We start from the raw sequence: 23,434 nt of genomic DNA, 5'->3' as shown, positions 1-23,434 counted from the left end.
AAATGAAAGTTTTGATTTAAATGAAGAACTGAAGCCATTTTATGCAACAATCTGAATGCAGAATTGTATGATTTCCCCACCACCAAATTTTTCAGTTGCATTGTCCATAGCTAGTTCAATAGCAGTTTGGTTTTCTTATGGAGACTTACCTTTATACAATTTTTCCAAGGCATTATATCTTAGAAATAATAGTTGTCTATCTTTTTAACTTATATTTTATTGGTGTGGTTTGCATAACATTTAATTGCAGTATACTTATAATACAAGAATGTAGTTTGTGAGCATACCTTCAACTGAGAGGAGTAGAGGTACTTGATGATCAGAATCCTGTAGATATAAGTCATTTTATGGAGGGAATGGACATTGTGTTCATTAATCTGGCAAAATTGGTTGAATGGAGGTTGGTTAAGAGAGTTTCTATTGTGATTATTTTTATTGCCTATTTCCCTTCATTACTGTATGAGTTCTTACAAGGCAAGGACTATATATTTTTTTCCATATCTAGCCTTCATCTGGGCACAGTACTTACTACTTAGTAGATATTCAATATGCATTTGTTGGATGAATGAACAAATTCTTATAAAAGTCATACTAAATTTGAATAATCAGAAAGAACACTGGAACACCTGAAACTACTGAAAAAAGAAAAAGAAAGAACACTGGACTGGGACTCAGATATTATAGATAGATCATTGGCTCTGGAGCCAAACTGGGTTTTAAATCCTCTCTCATTGATATTCTTGAGCAGATTACTGTCCTTTTTTCATTTGAGGGATGGGGGTAACACCTTTTGGACTGTGTGAGGACTAAATGGGAATGTGAAGTGTCTAGCATAGTACTTGCCAAAGTAATTGGTCAACAAGTACTAATTGACCTGATGATGCTTGTTACTAATGAGGAGAATGAGGGAATTTACTTGGTCTATCTTTTCTCATCGAGAGACTTGAACAACATAATCTGTGAGTTTCCTACTAGCTCTAAAATTCTCTTTCTATAAAGAATGCTTTATGTTTTGGACAGATTTATATAATAAGTATATAGGTATTCCTTGATTTGTCACATTTGTAGACCCAATAGTAGGTAACTAATTAGGTGGTCATAACCTTACACCTTGAAAAACAAATATTTTTAGACTTTAGAACATTGTTAGTGAGTTGAACTCTTCTAATAAAGTGTGCAGACCAGCTCAGCTCCACTCGTCACTGTCCTATTCTTTACATAAGAGCTAAGGTAGGAGGTACAGGAGGAAGTTCTGAGGTTGGAAACATCAGCTTAGAAGAGGTGAGATAAAAGCTCTTGAAACTAAATTTATGGACAAACTAAACTTTTCGAACCATAGATGTGTGTTGGTTTATAAATCTAGGTTTTGGGTTTCCATGTTGATCACATGTTCTTTCTGATTAAAAGAAGGGGATAGGATGAGAAAGATAGAAACAAAACTTCTTTGGAATGGCTCTGAGTTTATTTTTCTATTCTATGTTTCAAATTTTGGTTTGTTTAAAGAAATAAGTAAATTAGCAGAATTTCTTTCAGTATTCATTCTACAGCTGATGCTAATGCTTAGTTTTTGTATTGCAGTTATCATTTAGTATGGAAGAAGATGAGTTCTTTGGAGAAAAAACGTTCCAGCATTATTGTGCAGAATTCATCAAACATTCACAGCAGATAGGTGATGGTTGGGAATGGAGAACATCAAAGGTAAGAATAGAAAATTTTATTTCCTATTTAAATGGAGTTTCTTTTTGTTAGTTTGTGGGGTTTTTTTTTGCCATGTAAAACCTCAGTAATTGAAACTAATATGAAAGCTAGCTTGATTTAGTAAAAGGCTTGAATTTTAAAACAGATGTCCATTTTATTACTTCAACTATATGTACCCATTATAATTAGGCTAATGAAGTATTATCTAGAAAAGTCTTTAGGTAACCTGCTTTAATTTAATAGATAAGAATACTTAGCATATAAATTATATGATAATAAACAGATGCTTCAAACCATTTGTTTACACTATTAATTTTCATAGGAAACCACTTTTGTTCAGAGAGTGAAAAGATAACCCTGAAATCAAACCACAGTCAAATAGTCAAACAATCACAAATTCTGAAATATTGAGGACTGTGTTAATTGGGAATTTCTTAATGATGTAAATAAATTCCAAAACATTCTTGCTTTTGGTTCTAGTCAGTTATAATAATGTAAAAGGTCTATGTACTCATTTATTTTCACACATGTATTTAGTACTGTTCTCTGCCAAATGCTTTTAGAGTTCTTTGAAATCCCTTTTTTGTAGAGAATAAGTTTTCTCTACTTGACATCTTATTTGATTCCTCAAAAGTGATGAATCTCGATTCTCTGCTGGTTGACTGTTTCCTGTATGCACTGTGAGAAACATGAACAGTTTTGAGCTGATTCCTATGATTCAGAACTAGGCCCGGGAAATCCAGGTCTTGATCAGGTCTAGTGTGTCATTGGGGAGAGAAGCCATCATTTCCTCTTGGGTCATACGCTGGCTACACTTTGGCAGGGTGGATCATGGGATGGTTCAGACGTGTAGAGTCAATTTCCTATGGTAGATTCCAGCCCTGCTCTCTCAGTTGGGGAGACAGCCCATAAACCTCATGGGCACCTCCTGCTCGAGGTTAACGTGACCTTACTGGTACCTTTTATTAATTTTGATCCTGTGTACTTGATAATTTTGTTTGCTATTTTGTCTGAATCTTTATTCATATTCTTTCGTCTATGATTATTATTGACATGTAAAAGAACTGTTCATTTTTGTATATTAACTTTGTATCTATTCAGTCACCTTACTGAATTCTCCCTTTAGTTTTCATAATTTTTCAGTGAATTCCCTTGTGTCTTCTAGATAGAGTGATGTCATCTACAAATGAAGAGTTTTTTGTTGCCCTCTTTGTAATATTTCTCTATTATTTTATGAATTGATTAGAAAAGTGTTAAGTAATAGTGATAAAAGTTCTCTTTGTCCTCATTCTGACCTTAATAGTAATGCTTCTGATATATAATGATTAAATAAAATGTTAGTTGTTTATTAAAGGAGTGAAGTTTTCTGACGCCTTTTGACCTGTAAGAATTTGTGTGGTTACTCCTTGGAAACTTTCCCTTTTCACCAGGTTCTCTAAAAAAGAATTTTTCTTTTATCTTAACCTGGAGGCAAGATGGTACAGATTTCTGTTACCATTTTTGTGACCTAGGAGAATAGGGGATAAGAAGGTTAAGGAGGGAGCTGTGACTAAACTACATGCATTTGTGTGTGTATATATATGTGTGTGTTGGGGTGGGGGGCACTGGGAAAGATCTTTGGGAAGGAAATTATGCGTGTCAGAAGTTTCTTCACTGAGTTTGTTGAAACTAGTGCCCTGAGAACCAGTTTCCAGGATTTGTTTTTATTCTTAGTCTGGCTTCTGCTTCAGGGATGGGTATGGCTAAGTCTAGCTTCTTGTTTGCTGCCACTGCCTGCTGAGTTAGGAAAGTTCCCTACTATTGGGAGTGAGAATTGCACCTCTAATTAAGGATAGTTCTTTTTAATGTGGGGGTGAGCCTAGAGATAGTATCAAAACAAAACAAAACACTGTTGAGAGAAAATCTCTATAGCTTTAGGGCAAGGATTACAAACTCTAACGTCTACGGAGACCAGGTGTGGTAGTGTAAATGGATCAAGCTGCCAGGGACATGACAGTATGGACACTGAGTCCTGTGGTTTGTGGCTGACCAGAGTTCTTGGCCTGTTGCCAGATTGGAAAATAAGCCCAAGGGTTACCTGATCTTCCAAGAAAAATGAAAAAACGATTTGAGGGGAGAAGTCTCTAAGTGTTTAAATGTTGGCAACGAATTCAAAAAGATATTTTTCAAACACAGTGAGGACCAAACCCAACATGCCAGTGATGTGTAATAACGGGCTATGTGTGGCCAGTTGATGACGTCTGGGATTGGATGTCTGCGTGGTGTGACTGTGATTTTTCACCGCCTTGCCTCAGCGCATACTGTTGATCTGAATTAGTAAAAGGGGCTCCAGGCAAAAGATCGCTCCCTTCTGAATTTTGGGATATTATATTTTTGCTACTTAATTTCGGTATTCCTGTACCACTTTTATGGTACCACTTTTAAGGAAATTGTGAATCAGTCACTTGGTTATTTCCCTGAAACCTTCCATCTCCATTAATAGCTCAGTCTTTTTCTGGGACTGTTTGTAGATAGTACTTACACTACTGTTTTTGCTCTTTAGGCTCTAGAAATGTGTTTTTATTTTAAAAAATAGTTGCATTGAAGTCCAATGGGCAAACAGTAAACTGCACATATTTAAAGTGTATAATTTGGTAAGTTTAGACATATGTATAGACCTGTGAACTTCCACCACAATAAAGAAAGTGGACATATTCGTCACCCCCAAAAGGTTCCTTGTACATCTTTGTAATGCCTCCCTCTGTCTCTTCTTGCCCCTGAAAGTTAATTTAAAAAAGAATCTTGTTTATCCTTATATAGAAAGTTTCCTTAAAGAATACACGTATTGTCACTCATAACTTTAGGTTTCTTCATAAATCCCTTTGGCACCATCCATTTTATTTTTTAATTTTAAAAGAATCATAACAACATTTAGAGAATTGGTATCATTCAACTTTATAGATAAGGCAAAATATCATTTTTCCTGCAAAGTTGATGAGAAAAGCAGTGTGAATTAATGAAACTTGTAATAATTTTTAAAATTTTAAAAGAAAGCAGCTTCTAAAAGTAGTCAAAAGAGTTCTAACTTTTGTATCTGGAGGTATGCAGAACTAGGAGAGTACTTCTAAATCATTGATTTTCAGTGGGGCTGGATGCTGCACTGGTCAGTAGTGTATTATTTTCTAGTCTAAGAAGTGGGGAGCAGGAGATGGCGAATGACCAAAAATGCAATTATTTGAAAGACATTAAATATCTTAAAAACCCATGAGTTCATAGTGTTGATGGGGGTGGTGGGGGGGAATGGAGAGAGAACACGAGAGTGGAGTAGAACAGACTCCAAATGTAACTCATTGAACATCTGGGAATATCTAGGACATCAACGCCTTTATCTGAAAATTGTTAGTCAGAAGGGAATCTCCTCCCCCCATTAATGCCTGTCTCTTTAGTGAAACCTACTTGATTATATTTTTAAATTTATATAGCAGCACACTAGAAATATATTGATTACTTCCTTTGCAGCTTAGAAACTTCTTATTGAAAGAGCTTTTTTCCTAGTTTAAATAGAGTAAAATTTTAAAATTTCAGTTTATTTTTAGAAATTTACATTAATTTTTTAATTCCTTCTTTCCAGTAGACTTTCTCTTTGGTCAATTCGCGTTTCTTTTCTTAAAACCCTTCACTATTATGTTAATTAGATCAAATTCATATTTTTAAAATGAGTTCTAAAATATCTCCATATTTTATTTTATTCTAGCTTTCAGCACTGTCTTGGTAGAAAACCCACCTTACCCTTCCCATTAATCTCACTGCCCTGCTGAATTTCATACATTGGTTATTTGTGCAACTATCTTTATCTTAAATGTCTTATTATGAAAAATTTCAAGCATATAAAAGTAAATAGAATAGTATAATAAATTACCATGTACCTATCGCCCAGCTCCCACAATTATCAATTCACAGCCAGGAACATAAAGCCAGGAACATTAAAGCATCTGTGGCAAATATGAAGTGATGTAATATATCTCAGTTTAATTAACTTGGCTTTTTTTTTTCTCCCCATATGTCTTAAAATTATGCGTTAGTCAAGTTCACTCTAAATTTATTTATCATTAGATATTAAAATTAATGAATTAACTCAGGAAAAGACTCAAGAGACATAAAATATTATTTCTACAAATTTTATTTATTTTAAAAATTATGATAAAATACACATAACATAAAATTTACCACATTAACCATTTTTAAGTGTACAGTTCAGTAAAATTAAGTACATTTACACTGTTGTGGAACCAAGTTCCAGAACTTTTTTTGTCTTGGAGAATTGAAACTTTGTACCCATTAAACACTAACTCCTCATTTCTCCCTCCCCTGCACAACCACCATTCTACTTCCTGTCTGTATGAATTTGACTACTCTAGGTATCTTATATAAGTGGTATCATATAGTATTCATCTTTTTGTGACTGGCTTATTTGTTTAGCATAATTAGTCTTCCAAGTTCATCCATATTTCTACAAATTTTGATTTAGGACTTTGTGAAGTAAAGAGCTAAACAGAGAATTGGGAGTGGATTTCTGTTAGATGACAACATCTTGAATTACACAGCCTTCTTCTGTTAAGAGATTTCATTTGTTTCTGAAGCACAACATTATTAAAGAGGATTAAAAATGCTTTCTATATATATATCAGACAGGACTAGTTCTTCACCATGTCTCACATGTGCTGATAATATAAAACCCAAGTGAATATTTCTATCAGAAACATAATCAAATTACAGTAAATAATGGAATTAATGTTAAGTAGTTACTTTGCCTACGCGTTCACTTTGGTGGTTTTTATACATCAAATTGTTGGAAGTAATGATTTTTATTTCAAAGGTGAAATCTTAAATATCTACTTAAATCGTTTGATCCTGTGTATAAAATTTGATTAGATAGATTGTTTGCTAAAATTTTAGTGACAATTTTAAGGTTTACTAAAGGAAATAGACATGTCCCACAGGTTTCTTAAGTATAATGTTGCTTTATGTGCGTAACAAATACATTTGTTGGTTTTAAATACTTAATTGTTCCTTAACTTTTATTCTTCTTCCTACAGCTTATTTAAAAATTTTTAATATATCTCTGTATTAATAATCCTTTTTCAGGGGGTTGTGAGCATGTTACTGCTATTAGTTTTAGTGTAATGCTGTATTTGCTTAAGCCATCTACAGGGAGTTAATGAAATATCATTTCTGGCCCCAAATGCCACAAGATAAAGATTAAATATATTGTACTCATATAGTCTCTTGATTAGACTAAATAGATTTTGTTTTTAATTTATCTTTGGAGATTAGGAGAAAAATGCACTTAAAGCAACATGCTGTGTTTTTGTAATAAACATTGAATCAGAGTCAGTTACACTAGATTTTTCATTCATAATTTATTGTGTGTTATGATATGATTTGTCACTTAAGCATATGCAAATCTTAAGCAATCATTTTAAGAAGAACAGGTTGTGTCACTTGTGAATTAAATATTTTAATGCCGTTTTTAAAGATTATCAAGCGTATTAGAGAAACAAAAGCTATAATACTTTATAAACTTATAAATTAAAACTTAAATAATTACAGTAATTGTGTACTTTTAACAATTAAAAACACATTCCTGCCTAACAGTGATGTTTGGGTTCGCTGGGCAGGCTGACAGGCTGTATTTCAAAAAGCCTTGTAGGAAGTTATCTTTACACTGGTGAGTTTATCAAGCCCAGGATCTGACCCTCAGGTACAGAGAGATCAGAATGGAGTTGTCTCTCAAAGATGGGTCCATACCAAGTAATGTCATATATACCGTGTTTTCCCCAAAATAAGACCTAGCTGGATAATCAGCTGTAATGCGTCTTTTGGAGCAAACATTAATATAAGACCCTGTCTTATTATATTGTGTTATGTTATGTCATATGCTATGCTATGCTATGCTATGCTATGCTATGCTATGCTATGCTATGCTATGCTATGCTATGCTATGCTATTCTACCCGGTCTTATATTATAGTAAAATAAGACTAGGTCTTATATTAATGTTTGCTCCAAAAGATGCATTACAGTTGATTGTCCGGCTAGATCTTATTTTCGGGGAAACATGATATATATATATATATATATATATATGCACACATATATATGCACACATATATATACACACATATATATGTGTGTGTGTACTATATATATATATATATATATATATATATATATATAATTTTTATAGTAACTGTAAATAGAATTGTCAAATGAACTGGAATGTTCCTGTTATCATGGTGATTCATTTTTGTTTTGTAGGTGAGCAAATCATAATCATGTGAGCACAGAATGAGTACAAATTCTCATGTGTAGTTGTATGAATGAAATATTTGATGACATAATCTAAGGGTGACATCATATGAGGTATGACTAAGCAATACGGTGAATGCTTAAATAAAAAACTACAGTAAAAGACATATTACCATTAATCCCCTTCAAAATACTCCCCCTCACTTCAAACACACTTATCCCATTGTTCTTGCCATTTTCTGAAGCAGTTCTGGGAGTCCTTTATCTTGAGTGTCTTTAGTTGTGCTGTCGTGGCTGCCTCAATGTCCTGAATTATTTTGACTTTGGAGAAGAGCCAGAAGTCACCTGGTGCCAGGTCGGGTGAATAAGGTGGATGAGGACACACTGTACTGTTTTTATTTGACAGAAACTACCATATACTAGAAGCAATGTGTGACACAGAGCATTGTCATGATGGAGGAGGATTTACGGCACACTTTAAAACACACCTTCTTTCAATTGTAGCTCACACCACCAGACTGACTGCACCGAACAAGCTGAAACTTGTCACACACTGTTACTAAGGTTCAACTTGCTGCTCTCTATAGTGAAGATCCCTGCCTTTCCGTTGGATGGCACTCAGCAGCAGCATTCACCGTATTTTTTGACCACAACAGAAAGGCTCTGTGTCACACATTGTGTCTGGTATGGCAAATTTCTGTCAAATGAAAACATTACAGTGTGTCCTAATCCACCTATTCACCAGATCTAGCACCGTGTGACTTCTGGTTCTTCCCCAAAGTCAAAATGACCATGAAAGATAAACATTTTGAATCGATTCAGGACATTGAGGAAGCCATGACAGCTAAACTAGAGACCCTCATGAAAAAGGACTTCCAGAACTGCTTCAGAAAGTAGCAAGAGAGATGGGATAAATGTGTTCAAAGAGAGGGCAAGTATTTTGAGGGGGATTAATGGCAGTGTGTCTTTTATTCTAATAATTTTTTCTTTAATACAAACATTCACTGTATTGTTTGCTCATACCTCATACATCTTGCCCTGTAGTAGGGTAGTCTTACTATCGGGTCCAAGTAGTTTAAAGTCTGTAGGGTAAGACTCTCACATTGAACAGTGTAATGGATATTGCCAATGTTTCTTTCATTCATTTTTTTAAGTATTATGACTGACCAATCTCTCACTTGGTTGCCATCAGATTATAGTCAAATCTTGCAGACTGAGACTAAATTCTCTCTTTAGGACAATTTGCTTATCTGCTCAGATCTATTATGAGTTAATTTCATAGTTGAACTTGGAAAATGCTTTTTTCCAAAGCTTTAGAAAAGGCCTTCAACTACAGACAACAATTATTATGATTGTGAATGTTTGTAAAAATAGAAAATAATCATCAAAAAAATCACAATATCCTAATATAATGTGGTTGCTTTGCTGAATTTCCCTCATTTACAGGCTTTCATTTTTAGGTACTGTTAATGCATAAACAAATGTTGCTGTATTTCCCAATTGGGATTTTAATGGTAGTTTCTTTTAAATTATAAATTTGGAATGAAATTACATATCTACAACATTCTCTTCCTTTCAGGAACACCATAGGTGTTCACTTGAAGGATTGATTTTGCTAGGTATGTTTTGTAATTGATTACCTGAATGAATTGTCTTAGCACTTCTAGTACTTTTTAAAATAATTCTTTGTTGCTTTCCATGTCATCTGACACTGTGAAAATATGGTTTCATGTCCAATATTTTTGGCTTCATTTTGGTCACATTGTGTTAGTTACAATTTCTAGAACAAATTGTGTGCTGTACTTGTTTTACAGCTTCCTTTTATGCTCATGACAGTTGTATAATTATACAAGGCCGTCTTATTTCCTTCATTCTGTATCAAGATAACTTGAATAAATTAATATGTTTAGCCACCAAGATAACAATTGGCTTGGCCAAGTATGAGCTAGAACTAGAGCAAGAACCCAGGTCATTGGACCACTGCTGTCCCATATTTCTATATACTCCTTATCTTTTTCTAAACAATAGATTTTGCACAAAGTTTAATTACATAAGCAATTTCATAGGTTAGAGTTCTGCAGAACTCAAGTTCAACATGATCAAAACTGAGCTCATCATCTTTCAACCTCCTCTTAGTTGAATTCTTTGCATTAGTAGCCATCTTTCTGGCTCAGGCTATGAACCTGAAGGCTTTTACATTTCTCTGTCTCCTCAATACGTAGATCTCATGGATCATTATATCAGTTTATTCCACCTATAACAATCTTTCAGATTGGCTTACCTCTGTATCCTCTCCCTTGTTTTTCCATTGCCACTGTCTTGGTTTAGGCCATTATTTCTGTTTTCTGTCTCTAATCTTGCCCTCTGCCAACCTGTCTTGCACCCTGCCAAAGTGATTTTATTGTAAAATGCAAATCCAATCTACTACTCCCTGGTTAAAATCCTTTAGTGATTCTCCATGATTTCAGGACATAGTATAGGTTCCTTAGCTAAGCATACACAGCTCATGCCTTAAAAAGATGTATTCTTTGGACTCTGGCTTCTTTCTCTCAATGTTACATTTATGTACAGCTTTGTGGCCAGTGATTGGTCAGAGGCTATGCTCAAATGTCCTGAGCTATTAAGACCTCCACTCTTCCTGAAGGATGTTTGCGTGGGTTGGGGAGCACATCCATGGTTCCGGCAGATTCCTAGTCTGCCCTGCCTTCCAATGTCTGCCTTCCAGTGTCTGTCCTCTGTGCTTGCATGCAGCCCTACCATCAGTGCAGGATATGAGGACAGTCTGGTTTCCCCTGGACATGTAGGTGGAAGACAGCCAGGGTTGTTCGCTGAGTTCAAGCTGCTCTGTGGATCTCTCACTTTCAGGATCTCTATTTCCTTTCTGGTTTTGTTGCTGGTTGGTTGATGGGACCAACAGAGATGGCTTCCTCAGACTTGCTAATGGTGATGCTGCTGAACAGCATGTTTTCACGTTGGGCTTCAGTTCAATTGCGGCTCTCTGGCCATGAAGCTGTCTCAGTCTGTGGTCCAAGGAGAGCCCCCACCCTGACCACCCGGGAGGGACGGCAGTAGCCCCAGACAGGAGAGCCACAGACTCCCAGTGTTCTCACCCAAATTTCAACAGTGTTTCATGAATAAGTGCTTCTTAATATGTTATTTGACTTTGGTAAATTGCCAGATCCCTGAAATAGTTGTTTTGAACAATTTTTAACAGTTTCAAAACTGTTTTTTTGGAGAAGAGGATTTGAAGTCTTGCCTACTGGGGCCACACGGTGATTTTCATTTGCATTTTCCTGAAAACTAGTTCATTTGTACACCTTTTCATATGTTTATAGTTATTTGGAAGTTTCTTTTGTGATTTGTACACTTAAGCCTTTTGCCTATAATTATTACATATTTTTTCAAGATAAATTAAAACATCACATCTCTTAGATAGGCAACCTTGACCCCCAAGTTTGGCCTAGATTCTCCTTCTCTGTATTGCTGTACAGTTGACTGTACAGTTCTGTGTGGTGATTATCTGTGTACTTTCCTGATTCCCCATAGTAGTCTGAAAGCTCTTTGACTGCAGGGATTTTGCTTTTATATCCTTGGTGCTCAGCAGAGTATGCCTCCTGTATGCATTTGCTTAGTTGGATTAAAATCATGTAAACCACAAAGAGTTCTGCCAAAGTTTTTATTTGTGTACATACATTTAGTTGTATTGCATTTCATTGTATAATATATATTTGAAATAAGTGGGTCATTGACTAGTGTTTAAAAACCTATTTGTTTTAGAAGAATTTTCATTAAATAGTAAAATTCCTTTTTAGTGGAATGAGCCAGTGGGTCCAATATTATTATGTGATGCCATCAGTGACCTCTAAGTTCATTGGTAAATTCTTTGATCTTTTAGTAGCAATTGACAGGATTGACCATTCTTTTCTCCATGATATACTTCCTTCATTTGATGTTCCCACTCTCTGGTTTACGTTTTATTAGGTTGGTGCAAAAGTAATTGCGGTTTAAAAGTTTAAAAATAATTGCAAAAACTGCAATTACTTTTGCACTAAGCTATTATATTACTCTTCACTTCTTTTCAGTCTTCTTTGATGTTTTTTTCTTTTTTCCACAACCTCATAATATTAGTGCCCAAGCTGTCCTATGTCTTATCCTCTTCTCTAGCTAGTCTCGTGACCATGGAGGTTATCATTTAAATTCCGTCAAATGCCAATTACTCCCAATTGTATATCCCCTGCCCAGACTGCTCTCTTGAATTCCAGATTCATAAGGCCAACTTCTTGACATTTCTACTTTGATGTCCCCTCTTAGGTCCTAAAGTCAACATATTCAAAATTAAACTCCTAATCTTGCCCCTCCCAAACTTGCTCACCCTATTCCATCCAAATTAACCTCCTCTCAATTGGTGGCAACTCCATTTTCCCAGTTGTTTCAGCTGCTGGATTCTTCTCTATTATTCTTCTCTATTTCTCTCATACCTCATATCCATCCGATCCATTCAGATACCCTGTTACCTCCACCTTCATAATATCTGGAATCAGACCATTTCTCATCTCCCTCACTACCACACTGGTACAAACCACCATCAACTCTTACTTCACCTTCAGTTTCCCTTCTTTTCATTCACAACACCAGGCACACTGACTTCCTTGCCATTCCTCAAACATACCAGACAAACACTTCTGCCTGGGGGCCTCTGAATTGGCTGGCCTCTCTGCTGTCTAGAACACGCTTCTTCCAGGTATGCCTAACTCCCTTCCTCTCCCCATATTCTTCATGTGTTTGCTCATATGTCTCCTTCTTACTGAGGCCTTCCTAACAACCTGATTTAACATTCAAGCAACCTGGTCCTGCCACCTACTACCCTCACCCTGGCGCTCCTGATTCACCTTATCCAACTCTACTTTGGATTTTTCCCATATATATTCATCTCCAAGATGCTCTGTAAATTACTTATTTATTAAGTTTATTTCTTAAATGTCTCCCTGTTCCTGCTTAGTCTAAAAGGACAGGTATCTTTGTTTTGTTTGTTGAGATGCCCAAAGCAACTAGAATATCATTGGGTATAAAGTAGGTACACAAATATTTGTTAAATGAATGATTGAATATCTGATTTTCCAGAAAAAAACACATTTATAATTTGTCTGGAGAATTTTATTTGACAAAAAGTTTTATTTGAAAAAGATATGAGAAGCTTTTTTAAAAAGCCAGTGTTCCTCTTCTATCCCTTAATTGATGAGGTAAGATTTGTGAAAACACCATAAAATTTACATAAAAAGTTAATAAGTATCATTCAAATAACCTCTCCAGGGCAGTCTTTTTAATAAAACTGGCATTTCTATAAAAAAGGAATTTTTCTGTAATGATTAGCAGTATAATAGAATTTAATGCAGACTTTACATTTTAAAATAACCAGTAACAGTGTGTTGGGTGGGACCTTTTTATCTTGTTCCAGAGTTGCAGCTAAGGTCCCAAGATGGAGACAAAATACTCTAAGTAACTGATTTTCTATATTTGGGTTGCTATGAATAATCTACTAGCCACTGGGGCCGGAAACCTACCTGCAGAGACTGTTCTGAGGAACTTTTCCTGAAGGACTGGGAACCTCCACCCCAGCTCAATATGAATATAGGACTCCACAGAGAAGTGCAGAGTTAGTAATAAGAAATTATTCCCTTCCTTCCCATAGCCTCCTTCCTTCTCCAAAGGACCACTTGTAAAGAGTATGGGGTGTCTTCATGTAGTCAGGGAGGTCATTTCATTGCCTAATTGGGCATTTGCTTTCCCATGGACTTGCTGATCTGCCCTTTTCTGATGGAGCAGGGCTAAACGGAAGATGAGAGTGATTGAGGGGGGAGTGCTGGGCTGCAAAAGACACTGTTTAATATATTTAATATGGTCACTTGGGAGAGTAGCTAGGTTTGACCTATTTTTCCATTGTCCTGCTCAAGAAGACTCTCAGCCTGGAGGTAAAGGGACCTCAGCAGTGGTAGAGGGTAGATGGTGACTGCCTAGATCAGGTAAATAATCCCCGCGGTGGTCTAACTGCAGGATTCTCTGAAGAGCCCATACAATCCCCCTATGAAAGAGCTGGCAGCTGCATGCTTGCCACATGCAGACACATCGACACCCAGTCAGCGTCAGCCAGAGAAGCAGCAGCAAATAAGGAGAGGCCTGTGACTGCATCCAGTTAAAGCAAGGGGTTGACCCTCCTTCATACTTCCAATTCTTAAGCCAAAGGCTCTTGAAGAAGTAGTGAGGGGCTAGAAGGTTCTCTGAGCAAGACCATGCTTCCTTTCTCCATTCCAAGCTACAGAGCATACAGGTTGAACTATAGGAAGAAAAGAGCTTCAAATTGATTTATTTGGAGTCTGAAATCTTCAAAATAACAAAGTAATAATAAGATTGAGTCTTAATTATCTGAAGGATTGAGTTTTAATAACTGAAAGCATCTAAAAAGTTATAGGCTGGGACAAAATTGTTTAAACATCCCTAATATGTCAGTTAGGTGTTGTTGCATAATAAGCCGTTGCAAAACTTCGTGGTTTTAACCAACCATTTATTATTTCTCAGAGGCCTACACATGGGCTGGACCCATTCTGCTGATCAGGCTCAGTTGGTGTCTAGAGGGCTTGCTTAGGCATCCACAGTCAGCTGAAGGCTGGCCGGGAGCTGGCTGGTCTAAGATGGCTCCAGTTGGGATGATTCGGTTTGGTTCCATGTTCCAGCAGGCTAGCCTGAGCTTGTTTTCATGGTGGTAGTAAGCGCCCAAGGAAGAAAGCAGAAACACTCAAACACTCTTTTGGACCTCTACTTGAGCTGTTCTTAGGGACCAAGCTCAGCGTCAGTGTGAGAGTACTGCAAAAGGCCAAGGGGATAGGGAGGTATGAAAAGTTGGGTCACTAATGCAGTCAGTCTGCCACACTTACCAGGTGGGAAAGGAGATTCTACACAGGAGAATTAGATACAGTTATTGGAAAAAAATAAAAACATTTCCTACTTGGAAGTGTAGAGACGCCTGAATCAACAAGTTACAATTGGCTTGGACTACTTAGGCTCCTAAGACAGACTGTTTCTACTATCCATTCTTTACAATGTATGAGTTTAACACAAGTCATTTTTTAACGATCCTATTGTTTTCATTTTGGCAGTCACACTGAATATGAATATACATAATCTACATAATCAGTAGATAGGTAGTATCTAAATTTGATGTATCAGGAGAAAGTTGTATACATAAGATGTCCGGAACTTGCAGACGAATGCCTGAAGATAAACAAGGAAAACTGCAAGTGGTTGCCTCTGGGTAGGTTGACCAGAGTATGGGGAGGGGTAAGAAAGGGGCTGCTGGGTTTTTGGTATATGTATGCATTTTAGTGCCATTTGACTTTTGAACTATGTGTTATATTGCTGTGATAAAATAAGTAATAATTTTTTTTAAAAAAAGAAAGTCCAAATCAAAGCACCATCACTGAGCTATTATTTACATATATCTCATTTAATTTAGTCCACACAGTATCTCTACGAGTTAGCTATTAGTATGTCTATTTCCGATGAGACATGTCGGCTTAGAGAAGTTAACTGACTTGTCTAAGCTTGTGTAGTCTTTAGGTAAGGGGCAGGGTCAAGATTGAAACCAAGGTGTGTCAGCTTCCAGAAACTACAGTCTTAACCCCTAACTCATAGTCTAATATTGACTTCATCCACATACTAGTTAGAAGCTGAAATTTAATCTGCTCCATTCCAGAGGCCCACCCTATTATATAGCCAGCACAATGGAATTGGAACATAAGTATTTTTTTTCCCATTTACAAACTTTAGTTGCTTCTTATCAACATCTAGTCTTGAAATAGAAAAATAGCAGTTGAATAAATTCTTCCAGTGGAAATATGATGAATGTCCAGCATGTATAAATTTGCTCTAAGGAAAAAGATTTTTATTTAATACTTTGCATATTATATCAGACAATTAGATTTCAGATATTGGATTATAGTAGTACATATATTTAGATTTTTCTTAAAAAGTATACTTGTAGTGTAAGGAAAGCATTTACAATTAGAAGTTTCATTGAGAAAAACTGACCTGTTTCCATGAATTTTTGAAGTTATCAATATCCAGCTGTATTATTTTACATTAGGTGTTAAATTTGATACAAACTTCATATACTAATTGCCTTTAGCAGCTGTTGTAGATATTTATTGCAAAATGTCATTGAAAAGACAGACTTAATATATTAGTTTAGTACACATGGTGATTTAAAGATTAGAATATGTTAAATAAACTGTGTCAGAAATTATAAATAAACTAAAATGAGTAAAATTATCCTTAAATTGCTAGACAAGTCTTCACATTTAATGTTACATTAATGAGCTTTGTACAGAGACTGTTTAGAATAAAATCCTTTTTCATCAGATGTTGCACATATGCTTTCACTGTTTGTTTTTCTTCAAAGTAAAACTTAATGAAACAGCTAATAAAACCCAATTTTACTCCTGATTCTTGAAAGAAACAAGCCCTTGAAGTGCACCCACTGTTTATTCTTTTGCACTGGTTTTTGCTACTTTTCAGCGTGTAAATTTTCCAGTAATGAAAAACAGTCAAAGCCGTAAACCTTTCCTTCCAAGTCTTATAAACCCAGCTTTTATTTCTTATTTGTAAAGCGATTGCACAATGGAGACATGCTTTGCACACATACAGAGAAGTTTGTTCTCAGATCTTCCTGTTCACCTCCTGCTGGCTTCAGGAGGGCGGAGTGCATGTGCATTTAAATAGATCTTTATTATGTAAATAATCAAGAACCAGAATAGGGGTTTTAACTACCCTAAAAAAACACGAAAAAAAACATACACACACAAAAAAAACCTGAGAGGTTCAAAGTGAAGGGCACCTATGAGACTCCTAGACCCTGTTACTCTCATAAACCCGAAAGCATATTTAGGTTGGTGAATAGCTTATGAAAAAGGATCTATACATGGCAGATATGTATGTACCCGAAGTGACTTTTTCACTAACCATAGCATATGACGACGTTCTGTATCTTCCTGCTTCTTTATGGAGAGGATTGACTCTGACAACCGGGTGAAGGTGGATATTTGGGTTGGGATGAGAAAGGCAGTATTGCTCAACCTGTGGTCCTCGATTGATACCAATGAAGGAGACAGGGACAGAAATTGAAAAGGAGTGCTTAAAAACTTGTAAGCAATTTGACAGAGTAGTTTTATATCTGTCAAACATAATGTAAAATGGATACTGATAATGGGGGAGGCTGTGCATGTTGGGGGCAGGTGGTATATGAGCAATTTCTGTACCTTCCTCTCAACTTTTCTGTGAACCCAAAACTGCTCTGAAAAAGGAAATTTTTCTTTTTCTTTCTTTTCTTTTCTTTTTTTTTTAAGTCGGGGCTTGTATTTTGTGTGTTTTGGATTTTTTTAAATTTCATTTTTTCCTAGTAATTCATTTTTAGTGTTTTTCACAAAAGTGTGTCTACGACAGATTGGAAATAAAAATCCTGATCTTTCACCACAGATGGTTTGAAAAGCATTTGGTCTAGGATGAGATTTTCAAATGTTGATTTATGTCCCTTTGCTCCATTATATAACATTACCTATTAAAATTTGAATAAAGAGAAAAGATCATCATTTATAATTCCAAGACCCTGAGTGGTTAATAAACTAAGGGTTTGGGTAGTAGACCCTGAAGTGGAAATACTCTGTGTTTCCCATTAAGGGCAGGTCCATATGCTCTAGTGACCAGTGAGTGAGAGCTGGTGTTGACATTCTCATAAGCAAATCAGAATGTCAGACCAGGATTTGCGGTGGGCTGTTGCCAAATTGAGATTTTTAAAAATTGGGCAGGCTTTAGGTGGAGGACAGGGAGGAAAACAGAAAGCTGAGTTATGTGCTTTGGCACTTTGGCAGGGTTAAGAACTTTGGACCACCACTGGACATTACGAAGGCCTTGACGACAAAGTAGAGGTAGAAATGGGAGCACATCAATGACAAGTTTCATTTACTTCTCGGATTTACCTAGCGTAGCTCAGTGCTACTAAAAATCACTATGAGGCATGCCTCTTTGGTGTACATTTTATTCATTGTTGATACCTGGACCAGCAATCAGAATATAAAGTTGAGATTTATGTGTTATACAACCTTGAGTCATAAAAATGTTCATGAGTCATAGACTTAGAGGTTTAGAGTTAGAAGGTCATATAATTCAACTTGTTCCAGATACTGCTTCTATTAAGGCTGCTTACAATGCATTAGCTGTTTTGTAGCCACTCTGTGAGTTCTGCTCATGAGGGTGGAGTGTGCTGAAAGGGAGATACACTATGTATAATATAGCATTGAAAAAGCAGAGGTTCCAATCCACGGCTGAGGAAGGATGAGATTTACTCAGAGGATTGTCCAAGAACATCCTAAGTTTGGGAGAGAGAGACAAGACGCTGATCAGGGAGAAAGCTGGATGTTGAGTACTAGATCAGAGCTTCCTAATTGCTATGCCATGTCACATTGCTGTGCCATGAACAGGCTACAGGTGGGTTCAAGATACTAATGGTCATAGCACATTAACATTGTTTTGGACAGCCATTCAGAAATTTACAGTAGTTGCCATGATATTTGAGCACTGTTTGAATGGCTCCGTATGTAAACTCCTTAAATTTACTTATTATTTTGGTCCAAAAAGTTTTTGGTATGGCACCTGTGGTCAGAAAGTTTTCTGTAGTCGCCATATCACATAGCACCTACCCTTGACATTGGACCTTGAATCATTGTTTGATTGTACACTTGTGACATCCTTATCATCAGTGAGGCTTTTTTCAATTTTTGAAATTGTGTGAAATATATATAATATAAAATGTACCATTTCAACCATTTAAATTAAAATAAAAAAATATATAAAAAATACGTGACATAAAATTTACCGTATTAACTCATTTTAAGTGGTTCAGTTCAGTAGTACAGTTCAGTAGTATTAAATACATTCATCTTGTTATGCAACCATCACCACTATCTTTCTCCAGAATGTGTTTGTCTTAGTAACTTGAACCACTGTAACCATGAAACAACTCTCCTTCACCCCAGTCTCAGGCAACCGCCATTCTACTTTATGTTTCTATGAACTCTAGATACATCATATAAGTGGAATCATATAATATTTGTCCTTTTATTACTAGCTTATTTCACTTATCATAATGTCTTCAAGGTTTATGCATATTGTAGCATGTGTCAGAATTTCCTTCCTTTTTAAGGCTGAATAATATTCTTGTGTGTGTGTGTGTGTGTGTGTGTGTGTGTGTGTATGTATGGCATATTTTACTTATCTACTTATCTGTGGATGGATATTTGGGTTACTTCCAGCTTTAAAATTTTTGTTTTTTAATGCATGCAAAATATTTCTATTTTAATTTCAATTTCATTTTCTATTTTCATTATCATCATTATTTTAGCATTTTCCTGACTTAGAACTTACATATGATTATTTTTATCACTTTTATTACCATTTTCTAATATTAGGTGTTGCTAAGTAAAACAGTGATTTTGCTACTTCTTGATTTATGTACTTACTTTAGTTTTTGACTTTGTTTTAACAATTAACCAAAGTCACATTCTTATAGAATTTTGTAATGAATTATTATTTGTTTTCAGAAATTAAAAGACATTTATTTTTAAAAATCAAGTAATAATTGAATAAAATTTAACAAAGTTGATTCATTAAAAGACTTTCTAGCTTCATAAAATAAATTTATCAAAATATTTTTAATCATACACCAGTGTATGCATTATGTATATTTGATGAATATTTCAAAGTTTTAATTTTTGGAGTAAACAAAAATCAATGGTTAATTGTTTGAATTTTCATGAACTTCTGAAACATTTTAATGAACACAGAAGATCCCCCACTCTTTTAAATAGATTTTATGTAGTTTTAAAAGCCTATAGGCCCCATTAATTTTTTATAATGAAAAAGACTTAAATTTTACAGATACTGTACTTACTTTTTGATCTTAATGGAGAACTTCATTAAAGCTGGAAAGCTATCAGTTTCATAGACAAGCACAGTATCAAAAAAAATTGAAGTCACTAGTTAGGTAATGAAATGAAAATCATCTCAAACTTGGATGTGTGTGCTCAGTAACTTTTTTCCTCTCGTCCTAAATTAGCCTCACTGGCAGGAAAACTTATCAGATGAAGACAAAGTACTGAGCAAAATACACTGGCACCTTACCACAAAAATTCATCCTGTTCAGGAAAAGACTGGAATGTTTTTAAGTTTGGCAAAAGCAACAAAAAAAAACCAAAGCTCTTTTTGAGATTGGTGCTAACAATAAGCTTTTTCAGTTTATTTAGATTAAGCTAAATAAACCAGTGACAAGGTCACAACATTAAAAGCTGAGACCAAACTGCCTCACACAAGGACGGAAGCCCTCATTTTACCAGCCAGTCTAGAAATTGAGACCAATAAATCAAAAGAGATGGAAAAGGTAGCACTCTCAAATAATACTTGTAAATGTATTGATGATGTGTCATATGACATAAAGACAACAATAATCCAGATTGTTATTAAATCAAACAAGTATTTATTTCAGATTGATGCATCTACCCATGTTAGAAACTGCCAAATTCTAGCACAATTAGAAGTCCTAAAGAGACATGCTGGGAAGAATATCGGTTCTCTGTAAAGAAGTACTCAAACGATATACGGGGGATGAAATACTGAAGATGGTACATTCATACCTTGAAACAAATAAGGTGCTATGGAAACAAGCTTGAATTTGTGTGCTGATGGAGTGACTGCAATGAAAAGAAGGTGTACCGGCTGCACGTCAGGAGTTGTTGTGAAAACACCGAGATTCAAATACTACGATGTTTTATTCACAGAGAAATTCTGTTGTATAAAAGTTTGCCTGTGTATGAGTTTCACATCGTCTGATGTATCTAAATGGAGAATTGAATATAACCGAAGCTGCTTCGCTCACATCAGTTTTCAGCTTTGTGTGTACAAATGGGATTGGAATACAACTTTCCACTGTTTCAAACTGAAGGGCTGTAGATGTCTAAAGAGAATTTTGTCAAAATTTTATGATCTGGAAGGAGAATTAGAGCCTTTTTGATAAACAATTCTTATTTTGAAGACTTGTTAAAAGGTAATTATTTGCTTGAAAAAATATCATAATTAGCTGAACGAATGAACCTAATAGAAAATTGCCAGGACCTCATGATAACGTATTCACATGTACTGATAACATTTATGGGTTCAAGGCGAAAATTGGGCCTTGGAAATGTGGGGCTTAAAAAGATCCACTTGCCTCAGTCAGATGGGCCCAGAGATGCTTCTGGAAGTAACATCACAATGGCTGCTCAAGGAGAACCCCAAGTTCAGTTCAAACTTCTATTGGTTGGTGATGGTGGGACTGGAAGAACTGCATTTGTGAAACATCATCTGACTAGTGAATTTGAGAAGTATGTAGCTACCTTGGATGTTGAGGTCCATCCCCTTGTGTTCCATACCGACAGGGGACCTATGAAGTTCAATGTAAGGGATACAGCTGGTCAGGAGAAATTTGGTGGATGGAGAGAGCTGGCTATTATATCCAAGCCCAGTGTGCCATTATAGTGTTTGATGTAACTTTGAGATTTACTTACAAGAATGCACCTAACTGAAATAGAGATCTGGTACGAGTATGTGAAAACATCCCCTTCCTGCTGTGTAGCAACAAAGTGGCTATTAAGGACGGGACTGGAGGGGGGTGGGGGGGGAAGTGAAGGCAAAGTCAGTTGTCTTCCACCAAAAGAAGTACTATGACATTTCTGCCAAAAGTAACTACAACTTTGAAAAGCCCTTCCTCTGATTTCCTAGAAAACTAATTGGAGAACCTAACTTGGAGTTGGTTGCCATTCCTGTTCTTGTCCCACCAGAGGTTGTCATGGACCCCGCTCTGGCAGCGCCGTACCAGCATGACCTCGAGTTTTCTCAGACAACTCTCCTGGACAAGGGTGATGACCTGTGAGAAAGTGAAACTGGAGCCCAGCATCAGAAGTCTAGTTTTATAGGCAACTGTCTTGTGATGTCTGTGGTGCACTGTGTTTGCCACTTTATTACATAGCTAAGTAGACATGTGCTTAACCTTTGGCATGCTAAAGGAGACGAATGGGCTTTGGAGTGAATATGGCAGTTAAAAAAAAAAAAAAAGCCTTCATTTTTTGGACCTGCATACTTAGCTGTTTTGGAACGCAGTTGTTTTCTTATTGAGTTTCAAATATAAAACTGCTATAGTCACATCACAATATTCAGTGGTAAAATCTTGTTTGTTACTGTCATTCCAATTCGTTTTCATTTAGAAACAGCATAAAGTTGTATCTAAAATATCTAAAAATAATTCACTTGTGGTGTTTACTCTATGTCATGGTTTGAACAATAAAGAATGATTATTAAGACAAGTAGAGCAACATCTTGTGTACTTAAGGGAAAGTTGCATCATTGGTTTGAAGTGTATGATTTCAGTTGTATTCACAATTTATTCATATTCTCATAAGAAATTTTCACATTACATTTGTCGATGAAGGTAAAAGAATATGTGTTTGATTTACTGAATGATGGCACTTTTGAAGTATAATTTAGATTTGAATTATCCGTATTCTGATTAATGGTGAGAAAGGTGTTTCCATCATTTGGAGAAAAGTGATAAATACTCTTCTCTATAGAAACAGAAAGATTAGCCTAGGGCTGGGGTTAGGAATGGGGATTGACTGAAATGATTATATAATATTACAAAAATGTATTTAAGATTTTTTTCACAAAGTCTCATATAACCACCACCAAATCTCCTCCACTTTACTCCATTATGCTTTTCAAATATGAATTTTTATGTCTGTCATGTTGTGAAAAGGGTTAGGAAGCAGTGGCCTGAATCGTATGACAATTTGGAAGGCTGAGGCAAGAACGTTAACTGTGACAGGTCCCAAATTCAATAACTAAGAGATTTCAGAGAATGGAGTAGAAAGCAAGGGTTAGAAGAGGGTCAAGGTTCAGGAAACATATTTACTAACTGGGATAGAGCCTGCTGTACCTTATGTCTTAACTGAGGTGGGGGTTAAGAGCTAGCAGTAGTGAGACGTGTAGGTGGATAATGAGCCAAACTGAGTTGGATTAAGCCAAATCGCTATTCAGGTGGCCTCTGAATTACATAGAGGAAGTAAGTCCTGGGAGGAAAAATAGGTTATCCTAGCCTTCTCTAATTCACTTATGGGAATTGATCAAAGTAAGTTAACTCTTGAAGAAGAAACCTATTTTTTTTTTGAAAAAATACTCATAAGCGATTATTTTGTGTCAGACTCTATGTGTTTCATATGTATTAACTCGGTTTTTCCTCACACAGGTTGGTAATCGTAGTCGTTCTTATCCCCACTTTACAGATGAGATAACTGAGGTCACACTTATTACTATTCATG

General features: G+C 35.9%; 1 protein-coding gene and 1 pseudogene across 1 annotated transcript in view; both read left to right on the top strand.

Moving 5' to 3' along the window:
- The window catches only part of ATG10 (autophagy related 10), a 334,391-nt gene that overhangs the window by 129,965 nt on the left and 180,992 nt on the right, over positions 1-23,434 (top strand). Inside the window, 1 exon segment of the mRNA XM_019746380.2 lies at positions 1,579-1,698. Coding sequence (XP_019601939.2) covers positions 1,579-1,698 — 120 coding nt within the window.
- LOC109455071 (GTP-binding nuclear protein Ran) lies at positions 1,593-22,405 on the top strand (annotated as a pseudogene).

Source organism: Rhinolophus sinicus, linkage group LG03, assembly GCF_036562045.2.
Source record: "Rhinolophus sinicus isolate RSC01 linkage group LG03, ASM3656204v1, whole genome shotgun sequence".
In the NCBI taxonomy this organism is placed as follows: Eukaryota; Metazoa; Chordata; class Mammalia; order Chiroptera; family Rhinolophidae; genus Rhinolophus; species Rhinolophus sinicus.
Note: the sequence above shows the minus strand (reverse complement) of the source record. Positions and strands in the feature narration are given on the sequence as shown.